General features: G+C 36.8%; 2 protein-coding genes across 2 annotated transcripts; one reads left to right on the plus strand and one right to left on the minus strand.

The window, feature by feature from the left end:
• Positions 1-1,078: 1,078 nt before the first annotated feature.
• Positions 1,079-7,668, minus strand: LOC308696241 (uncharacterized protein). The gene is made up of 2 exons (XM_081374744.1): positions 7,279-7,668; positions 1,079-2,684 (listed from the first exon to the last, which is right to left on the minus strand). The coding sequence occupies exons 1-2, from the start codon at positions 7,361-7,363 to the stop codon at positions 1,249-1,251; spliced, it is 1,521 nt and encodes a 506-aa protein (XP_081230870.1). The 5' UTR covers positions 7,364-7,668; the 3' UTR covers positions 1,079-1,248.
• A 468-nt stretch (positions 7,669-8,136) lies between these two features.
• LOC308696242 (uncharacterized protein) lies at positions 8,137-21,389 on the plus strand. The gene is made up of 3 exons (XM_081374745.1): positions 8,137-8,746; positions 12,754-12,922; positions 18,617-21,389. The coding sequence occupies exons 1-3, from the start codon at positions 8,447-8,449 to the stop codon at positions 19,258-19,260; spliced, it is 1,113 nt and encodes a 370-aa protein (XP_081230871.1). The 5' UTR covers positions 8,137-8,446; the 3' UTR covers positions 19,261-21,389.
• Positions 21,390-21,635: the final 246 nt, after the last annotated feature.

Genomic DNA, 21,635 nt, shown 5'->3' on the forward strand with positions numbered 1-21,635 from the left:
CTGGAAACAAAGATTCTGATGATGTTTACCTTGGATATGGGTTAAGGCCCGTTCACACCAAGGACGATAACTATAAAGATAACGATAAAGATATAATTCTAAAAATCGTTCTCCATATTAAAGAATAACAGAGTTCACACCACAACTATAACGATAAAGATACGAGGAACGATATCGTTGGGATCACTTTCAGAACGATTTTTTTCCAGCTGTCGAACGATAAAACACTGACAGCCAATCAGAATCCATTCTAATTTAAAGGTCTCGCGCATTTAAAATGGATCTGGATCATCCGGGCGGGCGCGTGCTTAGAATAAAAAGACCGTTATCGGTCGTTGGTGTGGACGCATATATAGTTATCTTTATCGTTATCTTTATAGTTATCGTGCTTGGTGTGAATGGGCCTTTAGTGTGGTCTTGCAGTGTAATCGTGCAAAGTTAGTGCAATCAGAATCAATCTGATTCAGCAGTGTGAAAACCCCCTAAGTGGTGTCCACAGAATAGGGTAGGATTCATAGATCATTTTGGGGTAGACCTGACTTGCTAAAGTGAGACGTCTCCATCCGTCCTGGGAAGGCGTTGGTCTTCTCTCTAGAAATCTGGCTGATAGTCTTTATAGTGTAAGTGCAAAGTAGTGTTAGTACATACCAGGGCCCAGGTCAGGACGCAGACAGACTGAACATCTGCTAGCTGTTACGTAGTTCATATAAATTACAACATAACGACTATCACCTAGCTACAGTACTTTAACATAGAGGCCAAGTCTGTTCCACAAACTACCAAAAGCAAAGTGCTTCCTAAATCACCAAGAAAAATTATTGTAAACTCAGTAAATGAACACAAAATCAAAGATAAACAGTTACTAAAGTTTAAACATTAGATCACTTAGCAAAATCACTAATTGGAAATTAAACGATTACAGTGCAATCTGCATTCTTTCATTCACTTTATGTCCTTTTTGTTTGTCCTTAAGTTATTTAAAAAAATTACCATTATGAGATTTGCTACATAATTTGCCTTGCTTAATTTCACACGAATGCTAGTCCACAATCCCACATGAACAAAAATCATCCCATCAAACATTTTGGTATTGCACAGCAATACAAGTTTATTGGATTCATATTTTAACCTCTTAGAAGCTTCCAATATAGAACTTGAATCAAATAAGCCTCTTTTGGGAGAAACACCTTTTAATCTTAATTAACACCATTTACCTGAAAATGAGCTTTGCTGACTACATTTTTATGACTACGTCTGACAATGCTTCTTTTTATGAGCCAAAAGATAAATGGATGTGCTGAAATTCATCCCACATGAAGAGCAGTTGTATAGTTTCTCTCCACCTTCTTGTGCTTGTGTTGAAGTCTCTGAAGCAGTGGAAAGCTTTCCACTAAGTGAAACCTTGTCCGTTTTTTCTACAGTAAGGATTTGTTGGTGCCGTTTCAAGTAGCTTGCTCTGGAACAGGCATTCACACCGCTATGCATTTTCTGGTGCGATTTTAAATTGCCGAGCAATTTAAAACTCTTTCCGCACAATGAACACAAATGGGGTCTCTCATCAGCATGACTTTTCAGGTGTATCTCTAAATGAGATGGCAAAAGGAATTTTTTACTACAGTGATCGCAATTAAACAGCCTTTCTCCAGAGTGAATGCGCAGATGATTTATGAAGTTGATCCTCTCCGAAAACCTCTTTCCACACTCAGAGCATTGCAGTTTCTCACCGGAATGAATCTGCAAATGACTTTTCAGGTTTCTTTGATAAGTGAAGCTCTTTCCACACTGGGGACACGTGTAAGGTCTCTCTCCCGTGTGAAGTCTTATGTGACCCTTAAGATTTCCTTTGTGTGTGAAACCCTTTCCACACTGAGGGCAAATGAAAGGCCGCTCTCCAGTGTGAAGCCTTACGTGAACCTGAAGATTTACTTTGTGTGCGTAAGTCTTTCCACAGTATTGGCACTTGTAAGGCTTCTCTCCAGTGTGGATTTTCATGTGACTCTTAAGGTTTTTATTTAATCGAAACCTCTTTCCACACTGAGGGCATTTGAAAGGCTTTTCTCCGGTGTGAGTTATCAGGTGCCTGTTAAGGTGATCCATGTCTGTGAAACTCATTCCACATTGGTGACATATGAAACAGTTATCCCTTGTGTGAATCTTCATGTGGCCATTAAGGGTTACTTTTTGTGAGAATCTCTTTCCACACTGATTACATGTGAAAGGCTTCTCTCCGGTGTGAGTTCTCATGTGGTGCCTAACGTTCCCTTTGTGTGTGAAGCTCTTCCCACACAGTTTGCAGTAGAAAGGGCACTCGCCAGTGTGAATTCTCATGTGGCTTTTAAGGTTTCCTTTTTGAGTGAAACTTTTTCCACACTGTTGGCATGTGAAGGGACTCTCGCCAGTGTGGATTCTCAGGTGGCTTTTAAGGTTTCCTTTCTGGTTGAAACTCTTCCCACACTGTTGGCAGTTGAAGGGACTCTCTCCAGTATGAATTCTTAAGTGACTATCAAGGTGTCCTTTACGCGTGAAACTCTTTCCACATTGACGGCAAGTGAATGATCCTGTTTTCTGAGAGGAACTATTTTCAGTCTCCTCACAATTAAAAGATTTTTCTCCACTTGTGAAATCATGGTTTTTCTCCTCCACTTCATTAAGTTCTTGACCTTCCTCTTTCAGCAGCAACGGGTCTAAAATTAACATAATAAACGGTCAAATCAATTCAAGACTGAAAGGTGAAACAAGAAATAGAGGTGATGGCACAAAGTAGCAGACATCAAATAATTAAAGACTAGGGGCCAGATTTACTAACAGCTTGCATGAGCATAAACCCTCTTTTGGAGTTAAAACCTACTGTCAGGATTTACTAAAGACATGCAGTGATTAATTAGTGATGAAAAGACAGGGAATCAGTTATTTTTGTGACTTATTGCTAGGGCTGGGTACCGAGTTCGATACTTTTTAGGTACCGACCAAATTGCCTCGATACTATCGAGTATCGAAAAATGACTTCTTGTTCGGTACCAGATTTCGATACCTAAGGGGTTAACTCGTCAACGTCAGTGAGCCAATAAGCACTAAAAACAATAGTTTACGCAGTTACGCCCAGAGACGTGGCTCACGTGAAGTGTGTAAGCGTCCCAACCCCCATAGATGCACGTGAAGTGTGTAAGCGTCTCAACCCATCTAAAGATGTGGAAAAGTCAATCAAAACAGTGTAGCTACATTTCTCCAGGCTCAATGCCAACAGCGCGCGATGCAGTATTTGGGGTAAAATAATTGCTGCAAAGAGCGGTACCACGACAAATATGATGAAGACCTTGACAGTGCACGGAGTAAACAAGAGCAGAAAGTTGCTCCGTCTTCGACCTTGTTGATCACTCTGACAGCGTTTATATTGCAATAATGATCTACTGAATGTACACTGTTGTTCAAAAATTTATTGGTTAGTCAGAATTTTTTTTCAGTAAGGATGTATTAAAGTGATCAAAAGTGACCTTAAAACATGTGTAATGTTACAAAAGATTTCTGTTTCAAATAAATGCTGTTCTTTTCAGAATCAGAATCATGAAAACAATTCGCCTTTGGCTAAGCCACGCCCTAGAATGTAGATTGACCAATCACAGCACAGCCAAGAACGAGCTCCGACAGAGGTCCGACACTTTTTCACAGCGCTCCATTGACTTTAACGCAGGCGTCTCATATTTTTGGTCTCGGCAGGCTATTACCGTCGTAGTTTTATCAAAAATATGGTTAAACGTTGTGCCTGGGGCATTTGTAACACAGATACGCGTTTCCCAGAGAGGTTGGAGGGGGGTGTCCGTTTTTTTCCCTTCCCAAAACCGATTTCAAATCCTGTCAAGTGTCGTCTTTGGATTAAACTGTGTGTGTGGACGTCCTCACAGTCAGCTAAACTCCTCAAGGATCAACAAGCACACTTTTGTGTGCTCTAAGGTAAATTTGCTTTTAACCTTCCCGTCAAGTTATACAAGTTATAATGCTAGTTAGACACTTTTATGCTGTTTTAGGTTATGATTTCGGTTCTCTAACGTTACCCTAATTACGTTAATGAAGAATCAAGGTGCTAGCAAGCAAGCTTAGCGATAGTTTAGTTATCACGTAACGTAAGTCAGGATTGTATGTTTTGACTAGCGGCTGGATGTTAGCTAACTGTGTTATTCAAGATACAAACACCTAAAGTTAACGTTAGGTGTTTGTATCTTGAATAACAAAGTTAGCTAAACAAACAGCATATCACTGTCTTACTAGTATAACTAGTATAACTAGTATAAGGTTAAAATCTAAATTTACCTTAGAGCACACAAAAGTGTGCTTGTTGATCCTTGAGGGGTTTAGCTGACTGTGAGGACGTCCACACACACAGTTTAATCCAAAGACGACACTTGTCAGGATTTGAAATCGGTTTTGGGAAGGGAAAAAAACGGACACCCCCCTCCAACCTCCCTGGGAAACGCGTATCTGTGTTACAAATGCCCCAGGCACAACGTTTAACCATATTTTTGATAAAACTACGACGGTAATAGCCTGCCGAGACCAAAAATATGAGACGCCTGCGTTAAAGTCAATGGAGCGCTGTGAAAAAGTGTCGGACCTCTGACGGAGCTCGTTCTTGGCTGCGCTGTGATTGGTCAATCTACATTCTAGGGCGTGGCTTAGCCAAAGGTGAATTATCATAGTTCCCAAAATATTAAGCAGCAAACTGTTTTCATATTTCTGAAGGATCATGTGACACTGAAGTGATGATTTAGAAAAATCAGCTTTGACATCACAGGAATAATTTACATTTTGAAATATATTCAAATAAAATAACAGATTTTAAATTGTAATACTATTTCACAATATTACAAGTTTTACTGTATTTTTTTTATCAAACAAATTCAGCTTTGGTGAGCATGAGCTCTTTATAAAAAAATATTTTGTTCCTTTGTGGATTTTTTTTGTTCCTTTGTGCACTGGCTAAGTTGCATGAGTCAAACTTAAAAAATAAAACCAAAGTTTTTCTGAGGTAATGTGTTCTGTAATCTTGTTAAAATGGATTTCATAAAATTGGTATCTGAAAAAGTATCGTTCAGGAACCGGTATCGAAATTTTTTGAACGATACCCATCCCTACTAATTGCATATGCATTTGTAGGAGTTTCCCTTTCAGACGCAAAAATTATGGGAGAAGAGTAAGTAAACTATTTAAGGTTTATGTTACTCAATTTACTGGTATTTGCGCCATTATTTAATGCACATAAAAGCATGTTTTATCCACTGATCTATATAAATGACTGGATTGCTTATTGCGTTTTAAATCAGAGGACATCATTGATTTACAGCCAAAACATTGACCCATAATCACCCGATTTGCAGCGTCTCCGTTTCACAGGAATAGTTTTACTATGTGTGTATATAAACTAATTGTTACTTCAGATGTTAGCCTATCTGTATTGTTTCTGGCCTTTTCAGAGGATAAGTCATATATTGAAATCGTGGATGTGGTTGTGTCTACTGCACACTTCTGACACAGATAACTGATATAACACAAAAATATATTTCTTTACGTACATAATTATGAAAAAAAAAATTAATCATGACCATATATCTAGCCTATATTTAGTGGCAGAAATTGGTTTGAATTGAGCCTATTCAATAAATATTAATACAAGCCTCTGATATATTGCACTATATAATTCAAAGTTTACCATACATCATCTTGGAAATAAATCAGTCAGTGTTATTTGTCTGAATAAATTATAATGCGTGTATTTTATTTCTTGATTGAGCAACATCTATTTCAGACTCAAATTCTGTGGCGTTTTACTAGAAATACAGTTTCCATATGAGAAAAGTGTTATGTTGTTGAATTAATTATTAATTTTACCATTGTTTAAATCATTAACTGCTTCGAAATGCCTACTGTTAACAAAATCATTGTTGAAATATTTGCAGTTAGTCTACTGTTTTAATAAAAACAATCCTACAACACAAAACATAAACACAACAGTACAAGGCGATTTCAGGTTACAAGGCATAAATCTTTATCCTGATTTCAGAAAGTGTCTCGTCTGCCTGCTGAGCTTATGTTCACTACTGTACTGAATATGAACAAAACTTTTTAATAAGCAGGGGAAATTCCCAACTTTAAACAAATGACAATTTACATGCTTAGGACGTTTGCGTTGTAAGAATGTACAGGGAGACTTTAGATATAAAAACGGTGTCTCATAAGGCAATTTTTTCTCAGTAAAATCATATAATTTTCTATTAATTCAATAGAACAGCAGCGCTTACAAGGGAATACCAATATAGTGGCACGGTGGTTTCATGGTTTATGACGTCATGAGCAATCCAGTTTTCTAGATCAGTGGTTTTATCCCATTTTGTGCTTGACATGCTGCATTAGTTGCTGTAGGAGGAGGAACTGCGTGGGAGAATTTCCTCCACTCATGTTTATTAATTCGGAATGCCAGAGGAATACGTTACACAAACATATGCTGCGTCCCAATTAGCATGCTATCTGTCCTAAATAGTATGCAAAATTAGAATTATTATGTCTCAATTCGTTGAAATTAGTATTTCAAAGATACCCGGATGGCCAAGTTTTTCCAGTTAGAATCCGAAGTGCAGATCCGTGCACTATCCAACGGCTAATATTGAGCGCAACCCATTGCACGTTGGATGAGAATTCGATTAGAACTACAAACATGAATAAAAAGTGTTAAACTACAAACATGACGGATGTGCGAGACCGACGGTTAAGAAGAGTGGTTAAGATAAAGGGGTTTGAGTGATTATTAATCAGTAGCCTATCTAACCAGACGGAAATGTATTTATCAAATGTTATCCAAATTATATTTAATCTAAAACAGCATTGTGAACTTATATAACGATAGCCTATGTTTGGTCATTAACTTTCAAATGCATCATTATGTAAACATGAGGAGAGTTCTCCGAATGAAAGACCCACGACTGGCAGATCAACGTGAGGAAATGTGGAGGAAACACGCAATTATGACTTTTATGTATGAATCTTTTGAGTCTGCAAAAAAAAAAAACAACAACAACAACAAAAAACTGATTTTATAACATTGGTATCGAAAAAACAATCGTTCAGTAACTGGTATCAAAGTCAAGTTATCCATATTGACATTTTTTGAATGATACCAGCCCTACAGTTTATATGACTGTGTATGACCTTAAACATCTCATAGATGTAAATATCTTAAAATATTATTAATTTATCTAAAGTAAAAACTAAGAAATTAAAGTGCAAACCAACCTATTTGGTCCTCAGTATCTTCATCTTTCACTCTGCATGGTTCTGGAATTCTTATGTCTTCACTCTCCTCTTTAATAAACTCCATCTTTATATGTCAAGCAGATCTTAGTTGTTTACTTGTTTTCACGCTTTGTCATGTTAAAGATGATGAGAATAATTAACTGGAAAAACACTCAAGTCTTTCAGTAACTCGTGTGGATGCGCTTTAAACATCATTTATACACTCAGTGTTGCACCATTGCTTTATCTTTACTGTTGCTAAATCAATGGCGTTATCACACTGTTGCAATACTTCATACAAAACCCCCCAACTCTGAATCGTTTTAAACTCCTTAAATTCGGGTTCAAACCCACAAACCTGTCCTCTGCCAAATCTCAGCAAACACACCAAGACTGGTGCAGAATTATGACGCCACAACACATACCAAAATAAAAGACTCGTTCACACGCTGTTTATACTTTGTACATTAATAATGAAATGTACGTCACAAGAATTCATATGTCGATTCATATGAATTCATATGAAAATACACTCCACCCAAAAGAGGCTCCACGCAGAATACTACATTTAAGTATAATTAAAATACGTTTTTTGGCGTTAATAATTTGTCAAATTACATCATTATTATTATTATTATTATGCAAATTGTTTTTCTATGCTTTATGCCGTGAATATGGACCACTCCAGTGAATACATAGGTAATTATATTAAATAAGTATCTCACCGAATTAGAAGGGACATATTTAAAGAAGACTTTTATTTTGATGTGTGTTGTGGCGACATAATGCTAGTGATGGGAGAAACGAAGCTTCTCAAAGCTTCGAATCAATTGAACCAATTGTTTCGCAAAATGATTCACTCTTTCGGAGCGTTAATTCGAAACGCAACACGCTGGTGACCCCTGCTGGTCAGAACAGTGGAAATGCAACAACAAAAACAGGCCAAACATGCATAAAAACATATTTTATAAAAACACATTGAAAATGTTTTATTGAAAGTAAAATCTAACGGAGCCTCGTTTACTGAAATCACGTGACTTTGGCAGTTTGATACAAGCTCCGAACCACTGACTGAATCGAAATCGAATGATCTGTAAATGTTTCGAAGCTTCATGAAGAAGTGTTTCTAAAGTGTCCATCACTACTGTAGATTTGTATTAGTCTTAAAATGGTGCGTTCGTGCGTCTATCCAGGATGCTTCAGAAAACATAAAGTCTTAAGATTGCGAGAGCCGCCATCAACGGGAGAAGGAAGATTAACCTTTCACCAGTTCCCTGTAAATGATCCCGAGCGACTGAAGCTGTGGCTGCTCGCGGTTCGCTGGGATGTAAAAACACCCATGGCAAAAATCGAGAGATCCAGGCTGTGCAGTGAACATTTCTCCTCCGAGGATTACGAGCCGGAGAAGGGGAAGCCAAGGCGACTTCTGAAATCCTCAGCTGTGCCTGTGCTGTTTCAGCCAAATGAGGTATGCAGTGTTTATGTTATGTGAAGCTGTTAAATAATTGCTTATGCAACTGTTGTTAAATTTTGTATTATTATTATTTTATATCTTTACATTTTATTTAACTCTCTATATCTCACTATATGATGTATCTATATGATGATGATTGTTATAATAAATAGTACTTAAAGACAGTATGCATGTGACATATTTAATGTAAAATTTATTGCACTTAATTATATGACATTCAGAATAAACATTTAATATAAAGACATTTATCTATATGAAAACCAATAAGACATATAATTAATATATAGCTAAAATAATATTTTTTTATAAACGTACAAACAGCAAAAAAAATGTATACAAAAAAAATGTGCAATGGTATTTATGCAGAAAGTCATCACTGAAAATCAAATTAATAAGATTAATATTAAAAATATCTTTGGTTTGAAGAATGAGAAAAATAATAAAAAATACTTAAGAGCACTCATAATTTATATTCTTTAATAATAAATACAAAGCATACAGTAACTTCAACTTCTCCTTACCCGAAAAGTAATCGAACTGACCACAAGAAAAAATATTCTATAAAATATAGTATGAAAACAAATTAAAGCTTCGATACTGAGAAATTTATGTTGATTAATTCAATTTTTTTTTTTACCAGATAAACACTTAAAGGTCCCGTTCTATGCCCCTTTTCACAAGATGTAAAATAAGTCTCTGATGTCCCCAGAGTGTGTATGTGAAGTTTGAGCTCAAAATACCCAACAGATCATTTTTTACAGCATGTTTAAATTGACATTTTTTGGGGCTCAGAAAAACGAGCCGTTTCAGTGTGTCCCCTTTAAATGCAAATGAGGTGCTGCTGGACGACACAGGGGGCGGAGCTTCATGAGCTCGTGCTCAGTCTGTCAGGAAAAATTCATCTCACGGAATGATGATAATATCAGAAACTCTCAGTAACGGCGTTCATTTCGAGTCGGACAATAATGCCTACAGAGTCAGATTGCTGTATAGAGATGAAACAGGTATAGTTTAGTAGTTTAATTACGGTTATTATAACGTATTTGTCATCTGCTTGTAGGCTATGTATCCATTATTTATTAATAGCCTACAAGTCTGCTGTCTGAATGATGATCAAACATGTACTGATGAGTATAATAAAGTTTATTGTACATCACACAAAAAATGAAGCATCAGTTTTACTTCAGAAAATCACCGTAAGGGCTGAGTAAACACAGTAGGCTAAGTTATAAGAAGTGCGCAAGTAGCCAGTAGAGTTGAGGGAGCATTCCTGTGGGCGGAGGTTAGTCAAGAAACGGTTCTGGTGATGTCACTAATGCAGGATGTAGAGGGGTGTAGTCCAATCGAGCCGTTTTTTGTAGTCAACTTCTGTTAAATAAAATATCTCGCTTGGCATTGAACTTTGAGCTTTATAATTTTACAGATATTATTTATGCTCTAACAGCAACATTACACACTAACTAAAGTTTGAAACATGGAATCGCATGCAACGGGACCTTTAATATATAAATTATTTCAGCATACCATGACAGAAATATTACAGACAACTCGCCGTTTTCTCCGTCATGCTTGTTCTGTTGTCAGATGTCTTAGTGGTTTAAATATAGAGGCTTTGCATAAAATATTTAGTTTGATTATAATGATTAAATTTGACATTAAATAAATGTCCATACTGTATATTTAATTTCTTTTTGTAATAACATATGAACTTGAAAGAAATAATATTGTCACATAATACAGTAAAATGGGATGCATTTTACAGTATGATTACACATGAATTAATATATTTTCAAAATGTAAAAGTTAAAAGTATTTTTTTTCTCTTTAGTTCATGCTGTGTGAAGTGAACTAACAGCAAACTATTGTACCACCCATTAACATGACTTGCTGCAGTAAAATAGCATTAAATAGAGAATATTAGAGTAGTTTAGAGTACAAAATAGAGGTTTTTATTGGTTTTAAAGAATTACAACTACGGTCGTAGTTGTAATTCAACTACATTGAATAAACAAAAAATGACAAATACATAAAAAACAGTGACAAACTTACAAGTTAAATAAAAATATGAAGATATTTACAAATGGAAACACATTTTACAACATTTTTAAAACAAAGGCTTATTTTCTCCAAATTTACATTTATGAATACTAAATTTAGCTAACAGAAGTAGCAGATAAATTAAGTAATATTCCTTATGATAAGATTTGTCACAGGAGAAAAAAAACAAAAACAAATATTTTTTTTAAAGCAGGGCCAAATCAGGCCAAAAACAAACTGAATGAGGACGACAACAAAATAAATGATAAAACGTTTTAACATGTAAACCACAAGATGTACAAAATATATCAATATCACAATTAAATCTAAAGATAATTATTACAAGGGTAATATTTATAAATGAGTTTAAGAGAAATTAAGTGCGGACCATGTTGAAGATTTTATTATTTAGAAAATAAGTAATTTAGCTATAGATTTGTATTTCCTTTCTGTGTGTGTGTCTTTGGGTTTGACTTTGGAAGCCTGAACGGCCAGAATGCTGATGCAACAGAGAATTCTATTTCAGTAATGTTACATGGTACAAAAGAGTTCTCAAAATATCTATAGAATGTATTGCCATTTTTGGAGGAGATATACAGTATGTGAGAAGCTGGCCACTGAGCTGGAGTGACTTTCTGCAGGAGGTGCTCGTCTTTGTTTGTGAAATAAAGTCTAATATTACTGGCATCAAAGATCTCTGAGAAGTGATTTCCCAAAAAGATTGAAACCACAACATCCACTGCTGCAGAATCGATACAGAAGCAGCTGTATCGACACTCATATCGACAAGCAGTATGTGACGATACACCGTCGCATTGAAGTATTGAACACAGCCCTAGTGTAGTATGAATGTAAACTGGACGTACATTCGTCATGTTGTCATTATCAGCGTCAGTTAAAGGGTTAGTTCACCCATAAATGGAAAAAATATCCCATTATTTACTCACCCTCAAGCCATCCTAGGTGTAAAAAGGACTTTCTTCTTTCAGCCAAACACAATATTGAGTTATATTAAAAAATATCCCGGCTCTTCCAAGCTTTATAATGGGAGTGAATGGTAACTGAGCTTCAGAAGGCCTTTATTAACCCCCTGGAGCCGAATGGATTACTTATATGATGGATGGATGCATCAAAATCTAATGTACCATTCTCTCCCATTATAAAGCTTGCAAGAGCCGGGATATTTTTTAATATAACTCCTATTGTGTTTGGCTGAAAGAAGACAGTCATACACACCTACAATGGGTTGAGGGTGAGTGAATAATGGGATAATTTTTTTCATTTTTGGGTGAACTAACCCTTTCAGTCGCTTCACTGCAATTCATAAATCCTCTGTTTAGACCCTCTACCCATTATCTACCGTAGGTACTCGACTATCGCCCCCATCAATGAAATGTAGGCTAGTCTGATTGTTTTACCTCAATATTATTATTGATTATTATTCTGTTTATTAAAATTAGGCCTATTATTATATTTACACTATCATTACATTTTTATACATAGTTTTAAAAGAAATTATGATTATCTCACCTAAATGTTCCACTCAATGGATTTGTGTTTTTACAGTGGGGTAAGTTCATTGCAATTGCTTTCACACAGTACAAGGAAGCTTGATTTCAAACTTTGAACAAACAAATAAACTAATTACAAACAATAGCACAAACAAATACAGTACAATAAAGAGACAAATTGAATAAACAGCACTGCACGTTTTTCAGGTGGGTCCAACAGTAGTCTTCAGGTAAGAAATACCACAGAAATGAAATAATCATATATTAAAGTTACAAAAGTAATTCAGTCAAGAGCAGTGAGTGATTTTTCTCTTTGTCTTTTGTTGTTTGATTAACATTAATGACATACATTATGGAAACCATGTCACTCGGGTATACTTCACAATATGGTAGGATAGACTATTGCAACTTCTGTTTCATGAAAGAACTCACAATATTCCCATTCTCCAACAGGTAAAAAGGTCATTTGGATTCAAACAAGCAGGAATTACTCCTGTTGAAACATCAACTTCTTCAGGGAACAATACTGAAGAGATGGAGTTTATTAGAGAAGAGAATGAAAAAGACATGTGTGATCCACAGTCATGCAAAATAAAAAATGAAGATACTGAGGAACAAAGAGGTTTGTGTCCATTCCTGATTCTTCATATACTTCCTGGTGAAGTTTATTCCATACACACCTTTAGGTTTAGACTGCTTAAAGACAAGAAAAAAGAGAAAGTTCTGATTATGTTTTTGACTCATGTTAAAAGGCCTTTTCAAAGCTGATTGTATTGATAGACCCTTATTTTGTCAAAAGGTTATTTTATACCCTTATTTATATTTATAAATGCATAAAGAAATAATAAATTCATAAAGAATCTGTGAATTTGAGTGAGAATCTTTTGGATCCCACAATTCGATTCTTGGGGACATGATTTGATTCAAAACAGATTCTCGATTTAGAATCAAATTTCAATTTGATATATGCATAGATTTATGAAATAGATGAAACTTAAAATCAAATCTATGCATAAATCTGACTGAAATTTGATTCAAAATCGAGAGCAGATTAATGAACAACAGCTACTGTTAGTCCCAATCGAGCGGGAGTCATTTAGTTTAAATTATACACACCTCATAAGTGTGTTAATTTAATGTAGCCCGCTGCCATTCAGCGTTCATTTTGCATCATTAAAATTAGTGAGCATCAAGTCGACAGTTGAATGAAACGAAGCGACTATCATCTGGATCTGGTTTACGTTTGCGTTTGAACTGGGTCTGGTTTTCGGTGGTGGAAATCCATTAGCCACTAAAACTTCGTTGTCATTGTGGAGAGCGCAGTGCATGGTTGCATAGCAACGACAGACGCCACGGGAAAATCGGACCGAATTTTACTATTGATAATAAAAGATAAGCTAAAGTGCATTGTAAATGTCAGTAATTTATCTTTTTTGACTCATTCTTTTTATAAAAAATTATTTAAAGTCTGAAATATGTCAGGTTTATCTTTTTATAAAAACCTTTTTTGTCAAAACTTTATTTGAACTTGTACATGCTAGGATTTAACATGTTGCAAGTAGGGCTGGGCGATAAAACGATAACGATAATTATCGCGATAGAATTTTTCTCGATAAAACGATATAAAGAGGTTGATAAATATTCGATAATGTTTATGCGCCAAAAGCGGACCGAAACTCATTTGAACCGCGCGCCACACGGACCGTTTATCCGCTCGGCTCAAAGTCCAAACGGCAGCGCGAGCGCGAGCTCACTAGAGCCGATGCGTTTACTCTGATCGCTCTCGTCACGAGATCCAGTGAGAAGTGCTTGAATTCAGCGAAGAACACAATGTCTCAGTGATTTAAACCAGTTTAAAGGCAGATAAAACAGCGCTGACAAACAGGAGAAACACTGTGCGCAACGATACAGTCAGAAGGCTTTTCCGTCTACAAATTCCCATCATTTACCATGGATTTACTGTAACGTTAGCCTAGTAATATCAACTGCACCATGAAATGTGGGATATACATATTGAATTGTATTACATTATTAATGTAGACAATGTATTAAAGGACTAATGGAATATAATTACAGTATTTAATAATGTATTTAGGCTACTGTTTTTCATACAAATACCATAGAAACCATAAAGTTACATTTTGCCATGATAGTGAGGTGCTACAGGGTATGCCTGGTTTCATCTGTGGTTGTCATGATCTAAATGCATGATACTGGATGACCAATGGTTAAGTTTAATAAAACTCAAACAGTCAGAATATTACATTTTACCAAAAAAAAAAAAAAAAAAAAAAATTAGCACATGCAGAAAATAAGAAATTGTCCAATAAATATAGGAAAAATGACAAATGTTTGAATGTTCTACCTCAGATTTGTGAAATGTTCACCTGTTTCACACACGTTGTGGGTCTGGAAGGTTATTAATGTGATTGCTTTATCTGTAAATTAAATTCATGCTTTTTCAATTACTGAATTTATTGAAATAAAATGAATTCTTTGATTTGAATATTTTTTTGGCAATGCGTCGTCGTGTAGGTCTTAAATTTCAATCTTTATGGTCTTAAAATGTCTTAAAAAGGTCTTAAATTTGACTTACTGAAACCTGCAAGAACCCTGCAGAGTTGAGAACACCTTATGTACTATTTCAGGAGATTTGGTAACAGCGCCCCTCCTACCATATAATAATGAAAGATTTGCCGGAAAATCTTGTCAGTGACAAGGAAAGAGTGTGTCAAAATGGCATTCAATTTAAATGGGTGATAGAATGATTTTATAGGGTATTTCACACTGTTCCTTAAGCAGGGTTTTTCCTGGGTCAAAATTGGTCTTCGGTGGTGGCTGACCGACGTGGTCATCCACACACAGCAAAGAGTACCCTAGTACCATCATGATCCGCAAGCCCAATATTGACAATAAATGTTAAATTTAAAATAAATACAAAGAAACAGTTAGTGATTTTTTTTCTTATGCTATTTATTCATAAAAAAACAATCACTGTCAGGCTAGATAGTAAAAGAAAGCGATTACAACTTATTTTACATTTTACAACGTGATTTTTCCACGACTGGCTTTTATTGTTTTGAAAGATAAAAATTTTTGATAGACCTGATAATTATTTTAGTATAATCATATAATCATATAAATTAAAAAGTAGCATTAAAAACGTAGCGTTAAAAACGTTAAGATGTGTAATAGTGTATTTTTTTACCATATAAAATTAGCAGCTAGCTAGCAACAGCTTGATTTGTGCTTTGATCTAGTTTCATCTCACTCCAGTCTCACTTTAAACTAAATGATTTTATAGGTAATTTACGACACATTGTCATAGGCCTATACATACTGTGGATTATTAAGGCTAAATTTTACTAAACACTCTTGCTAAATGAGGTAAGCACACTTACTTTCACATTTCAGATGTGTATGTTCTTCTAAGTAATGATTTGTTATACACCGATTCATACACTGACGGGCAGACCAATTGCTTTAACCATTCATTATAATGAATCGGCTCAAAGGAGTCATTAGGTCGCGAATCGGACTTTAGCGGACGTGTTGTGTGGGAATCCTGGCTGTTAGGACATCACGAAAGATTTGTCAACACACACACAAAAAAACACTTCAAACTGGATTTTTTTTTTTTGCGTTCATTTAAAGTTATGTCAGCTGCATGTGCGGAATGCTTGTCACAAGTTAAGAGAAGATAAGGCAACTTTTTTTTGACTGCAATTCACACCCAGTGCTAATTCAGCAAAAATATTCTCCGAATGCACCACGTGAAACATGGATTCGGTCTTCCGACCTTTAGGATCAGTTGATTTTGATGTGAGGGAGAGAGCAAAGACAGAACTGAAGACGGAGAGTGCGCGCGCGGGGGTGGGGCGCTGTGATCGTTCTCTCCGTCACTCCGTCAGTAGCCTGCTTCACTCACAAAACCCAATTACAGATCAAATAAGGCTTTGGCGGGACAAAAAATCGTTTTGCCGGCCGCCAAAAAGTTTTCAATGCAGGAAAAACCCTGTTAAGGTTTCCAAATAGGGTATGTAACATTGGTTGGGCTGAAAATGCCCGGGTTGCTCTTTTATACGCCCTAATGCACAAGTAGGGATTGCGAAAACTAAAAATTTTCTTGACCGACCACCGAGCCTCATTAGCCGGTTAAAACCGGTTAACCGATTAGTTTAAAATATGCAACGCTATTTGAAATAACAGCCATTTCGAGCCGCTCCTGCAATTTCGCAACTCTGTCGCGTCGCATCCATAGACTGTAAAAAAATAGTCGCATCTCTCTGCCGCTCTGCCTCCAGCTCAGACACACACTCACATCACTTTTTTTAAATCCCCTACAGTGCGAAACATGAGTCCCGCAAACGTGGCGCAGAGGAGCTTGTATGTAATCGGAGGACAAATGGCTCCTTAGTTTCGAAATGGTTTGGGTACAAGGTGATCGCGTTGAAAATAAAGATGTTTGTCTAGCGTTAGAAGCTCATTTAAGAAAATGACAGCTCCGAAGAGACGCCACTTTAACCTTGAGTGTTTTAGCCTGTAGCCTTTACTTTTCGCAAACCTTGTGAGCGCGCGAACCCAAACGCTGTGACCTCGCGCCAAATGTTTTTATTGGTTTATTAAGTACAAACAGGCGACTTATGAAAAATTGAGTGTGAGGGATTTGTTCACTTCACACAAAAAGATCTTGGAATGAGATGGCTAACTGTAATAGCGTTTAGTCCACTGTCTATAATAGCCTAATTTAGAGATCACTTTCTTTTTTTTTTTTACCGACTACCGACAACTTTGATCGGTTAACGTTGATACGGTCAACCATCGGTCAAACGGTCATCGGTTAACATCCCTATGCACAAGCTTTTCAAACAAGCTGTTTTCTCCCTTTTATGGTATGCTCATGAATATTTAGATGAGCTGCACGCTAATTGGTTGTTTACAACGAGTAATCTCCAATGCAAAGACGCAATATGCCAAATGAAGATTGGCAGCACTCACTGGAGGTGAACCATGGAGACGTTAGGTGTGCAACCATATATGTTTGAGCCTGAATCAGCACCTTAAAACACAATGTGTGCTATTGTTGTGTGGTATTATCACATGTAAATTCAAATGAGTGGAGGAATAGGCCTTTATATTATTTATGACCATCCCAGTCTCACGGGTCGTGCGGTTAGACAAGCACGCGCCGCATTTAAGCGACTTCAGCCAAGTGACGGTGGGCGCGCTCCTGTGGGGCACGAACAGTTTTGGGCTGCTTCACCTGTGCTGTTGGGAGTTTTTCTCTCGGTAGCACAGAGCTGGATGTGCTGGCCAGCACATTTGCTGCCTCGCTGAGCGTTTCAACGTAATATTAAATTGTGGCGCGGGCCTCGAGAGAGCGACGCTGTGACACAGTGAATGGCACCAGACCTGCACAAGCACTTGGCCAGCAAAGCCTCTCCGTTTAACATGCAATACAACAGGGAACGCATTGTTAACCCGTTGCTCTCTTGCTGGGCTTAGTGGTTTGTGTGCAAGCCGTTTATTTGACAGCTATATTAACTCTTTCCCCGCCAGTGTTGCAAGTCACCGCCAGCATTTTTGATAATTCCAGAAGCAGTAAACTTAGCGCGCCGGCTAAACTGTGTCTGACTGCATGACCACCATTGATATTCCTGGGTCCAGAAAGTGGGCTGCGTGTATGCAAATTTAGGGGCGTAACAAAGGTACAGACCAGATCCAAATAAGGAAATCCCCCAAGTCTTAGGTCACATCTGAGCTGATTTGAGATCCGACCGTTTTACAGCTGCAGTTTAAAGTTTTGAGATTTTCATATTAAGGAGGTGACATAGGATTTTGAGATTCTGCGTATGGCCATTTTACCCACCGATCTGCTGTTATTCAACTATGCCAAGGTAAACTTGGTTTTGCATTCTATCACCCCTTTAAAAGCTGAGAATCTGTTGAATCTTATTGCAATTATTGGATGGGAGGCGTGCTACAAACAATGTTTGTTTTTGTTTTGTTTTCACGCATCAGACTAAAAGATTGATCTTGAAATTTAAGAATCAATATCGTTTCATCAAAATCGATAAAATCCTGAAATAGATTTTGTCAACCCAGCCCACACAGCTTTTTACCTGTGGTTGCCTATCCACATTTGAGCACAAAATATACCCTAACACAATCAAAACGTGCCATCGGGTAAGTGTTAATCAAGATCAGTTCTTGTTGATCAATTCATCATCAAGACAGCTAAAATCGCACCGTGTATGAACTGTTTTATAATTGTTTTTGTACCTTTTGATTCATATTTGACAATTGTTCATTTCAGAGGTGATAGAAGTGAAAGTGGAAGGTCAAGAACTGAATGATGTTGAGGAGAAACATCCGTATCACAGACCTCACAGTTTCAAAACTGGACAGATGGGAAAGTATTTGTCACAAACAAGAAGACCCAAAACTTCTTTTACCTGTCCTCAATGTGGAAAGAGTTTCACACAAAAAAGTCACCTTATGGCACACATAAGAATTCACACTGGAGAGAAGCCGTTTACCTGCCAGCATTGTGGAAAGAGTTTCACACAAAAAGGAAACCTAAAGGATCACGAACGAATTCACACTGGAGAGAAGCCTTTCACATGCCATCAGTGTGGAGTGAGTTTCACACATAAAAGAAGCCTTAATGATCACATAGGAATTCACACTGGAGAGAGTCCTTTCATATGCTCTCAGTGTGGAAATACTTTCACACATAAAGGTGACCTTAAGAGACACAGAAGAATTCATACTGGAGAGAGGCCTTTCAGTTGTCACCAGTGTCGAAAGAGTTTCACTCGTAAAGAACATCTTAAAACTCACACAAGGATTCACACCGAAGAGAATCCTTACATATGCACTCAGTGTGGAAAGAGTTACAAACATCTAAGTAACATAAGAAGACATATGACGATGCATTCAGAAATTACATTAAACTAATCACAGTGTACTATAACAACTGTATTAATACTTCCTCACTGCAAAAAGAGCATTTATTATTGTTCTGCCATTTGACTCATCAACTTTTTTTGTAGATCCTTTGTCCACAGAGAATTCTTTTGTCACCAGGTATTTTTATAAGTGGTCTATTTTATAACATTTCAATTGAAACTGTTTGATGTACTGGTACAGTTTGTATATTGTGTATTATACTACGGGGCAGTTAAATGCTTGATTCTGATTGGTTGACAAACGTTCTAAGGTGTGCAATTATTTTCAGGGAAACGCACGGCTAAAGTAGTTCCAGCAGGTCTCGACCGCATTACAAGTCAAGTCAAGTATATTTGTATAGCGCTTTTCACAATACAGATTGTATCAAAGCAGCTTCACAGTATTAAATTAAAATAATACAACAAGGTTTGTTTCTAGTGGAATTTATTGATTGATAAAATAAAATTAAATATCCCCAAAATATCCCCAACTGAGCAAGCCAAAGGCAACAGTGGCAAGGAACCGAAAAACTCCATCAAGTGACCTAATGGTGTCCTAAAACTCCATCAGATGACCCAATGGAGAAAAAAAAACCTTGGGAGAACCCAGGCTCAGTCGGGGGCCAGTTCTCCTCTGGCATTTATTAACTAGAGGCCGGATTGAACTGTAAGATTAAAAATATTATATGAATGCCTGGCCGAAAAGATGCGTCTTTAATCTAGTTTTAAACTGGGAGAGCGAGTCTGAGCAACGAACAGTATCAGGAAGGCTATTCCAGAGTTTTGGAGCTAAATGTGAAAATGATCTCCCTCCTTTGGTTGATCTGGATATCCTAGGTATGATATTACAGGTCCATATCACTTCGCCAAATGATTTCAGTTATTTCAAAGGTCTTTACAGCCCCACAGAACCTAAACCCACAACGACACTGACTGAGCAAACAAATATGGTGAACAATAGGATAAAAAATACCAATTATTTCCACGTTTTTTGCCATAAAATTACGTTTTTTCTTATGTATTTTGCAATTACTAGTTATTATGGAAAAGTACATCTCTCTTCCTCGCTCCCACTCAAACGCACACACATACAGTACAGACACACACTCGCGTGTTGTCAGCGCTGCTCTGACGATTTTATCAGTAAAATTAGTTTAGCAACTTAAGCTATATGACGTTTCTCACTAGCGAGGTGCAGATAAATGTAGTTTCGATATTAGTAGACGCTGGTGCTGAACACTGTTGAGAGACACACAGACAGGTAATTCACACGCTTAAACTCTCTCTCTCTAATAACTGTATTAGACTGCTATCAGTGCTTAAGTCTCCATTGCTAGCTCTAAAATGACGTGTTGGAATTAGCAACGCAGGCTTGGGATGAGATGCATAAGAAATTAGTCCCACACGCGAGCGTTTTAAGGACAAAAACCTGACAAACATCTTGATGCATCATCTGAACAATGTTTTGAGGTGTAGTCACCGTAGTATAAGCGGAATAATTAACTCTGGGCTGTTGAATTATTAGAAAAATAATGCACATAATAGAATAATGCGCTTCGCATCATATTACCACCTTGTGTGTTTTATTTTTCTAATACTTCAATGACATCAATTATTCCTTACTTTTATGGTAAATAGTGTGTATATTATGTTTTCTTATTATACTGTGCCTAGTATTCGGTATATTGTATTCAACATTGCACTGCAAGTCGCACATAAGATATTATGTATTTGTAATAAATTGATCAGATTATATAGATCTGTATACTATAGATTTCCCTGCTTTCTGTTGGTGTAAAAAACGTGTTTTAAACAGTCAAAAATTGTAATATCCATGCATGCCACGGTCATACCCCTCACTCACCACATGAGAGAGGATCACCAAAATACCGAAATCATACCTGAACCTCACAACAGCCACTGTACAAAGACCTGAACTTCCTCTCTATCCTTTCAAAGTCTTGTATCTTTCAAGTGCATTTAAGAGCGTTTCTCTTACCTGTGGGTTTACCCATGTACTACCTGCTGCATATGTTTTTCCACGTATTGCCTTGTGATTTGGATTTGTTTGCCTGTTCAGATTGTTCTCTCTGATTTTTAAAACGTTTGTCTCTTCAAAATAAACTGCACATGGATCCCTGTGTGTCTGTTTTTTCCTTCACAATTATATTTATTTTTTTCCAATCCATTTAGTTATTTTGACTAGGTAAAGAAATTGAGGGAATTTATTATGTTTTCCGATAATTGAGTATGAAATTTGATTAACAACAACACTTAGATCCACGCGTCCTTGTCTCCTCCTCCTGCAGCCATAACAGAAGTTTTGACCCAAAAATGGATCTAGTGGCTGTGTAACTCTTGTGCCCCGCAGGCCTGCGCAGAGTG

Source organism: Scardinius erythrophthalmus (genome assembly GCF_964197995.2).
Source record: "Scardinius erythrophthalmus genome assembly, chromosome: 9".
In the NCBI taxonomy this organism is placed as follows: Eukaryota; Metazoa; Chordata; class Actinopteri; order Cypriniformes; family Leuciscidae; genus Scardinius; species Scardinius erythrophthalmus.

Excerpts from the sequence above, each read along its gene's own strand:
- LOC308696241 (XM_081374744.1), bottom strand. The coding sequence starts at position 7,363 with ATGGAGTTTATTAAAGAGGAGAGTGAAGACATAAGAATTCCAGAACCA. Across the intron at positions 2,685-7,278 it reads AGATACTGAGGACCAAATAG|ACCCGTTGCTGCTGAAAGAG; the intron begins GTTGGTTTGCAC and ends TGTTAATTTTAG.
- LOC308696242 (XM_081374745.1), top strand. The coding sequence starts at position 8,447 with ATGGTGCGTTCGTGCGTCTATCCAGGATGCTTCAGAAAACATAAAGTC. Across the intron at positions 8,747-12,753 it reads TGCTGTTTCAGCCAAATGAG|GTAAAAAGGTCATTTGGATT; the intron begins GTATGCAGTGTT and ends ATTCTCCAACAG. Across the intron at positions 12,923-18,616 it reads AGATACTGAGGAACAAAGAG|AGGTGATAGAAGTGAAAGTG; the intron begins GTTTGTGTCCAT and ends TGTTCATTTCAG.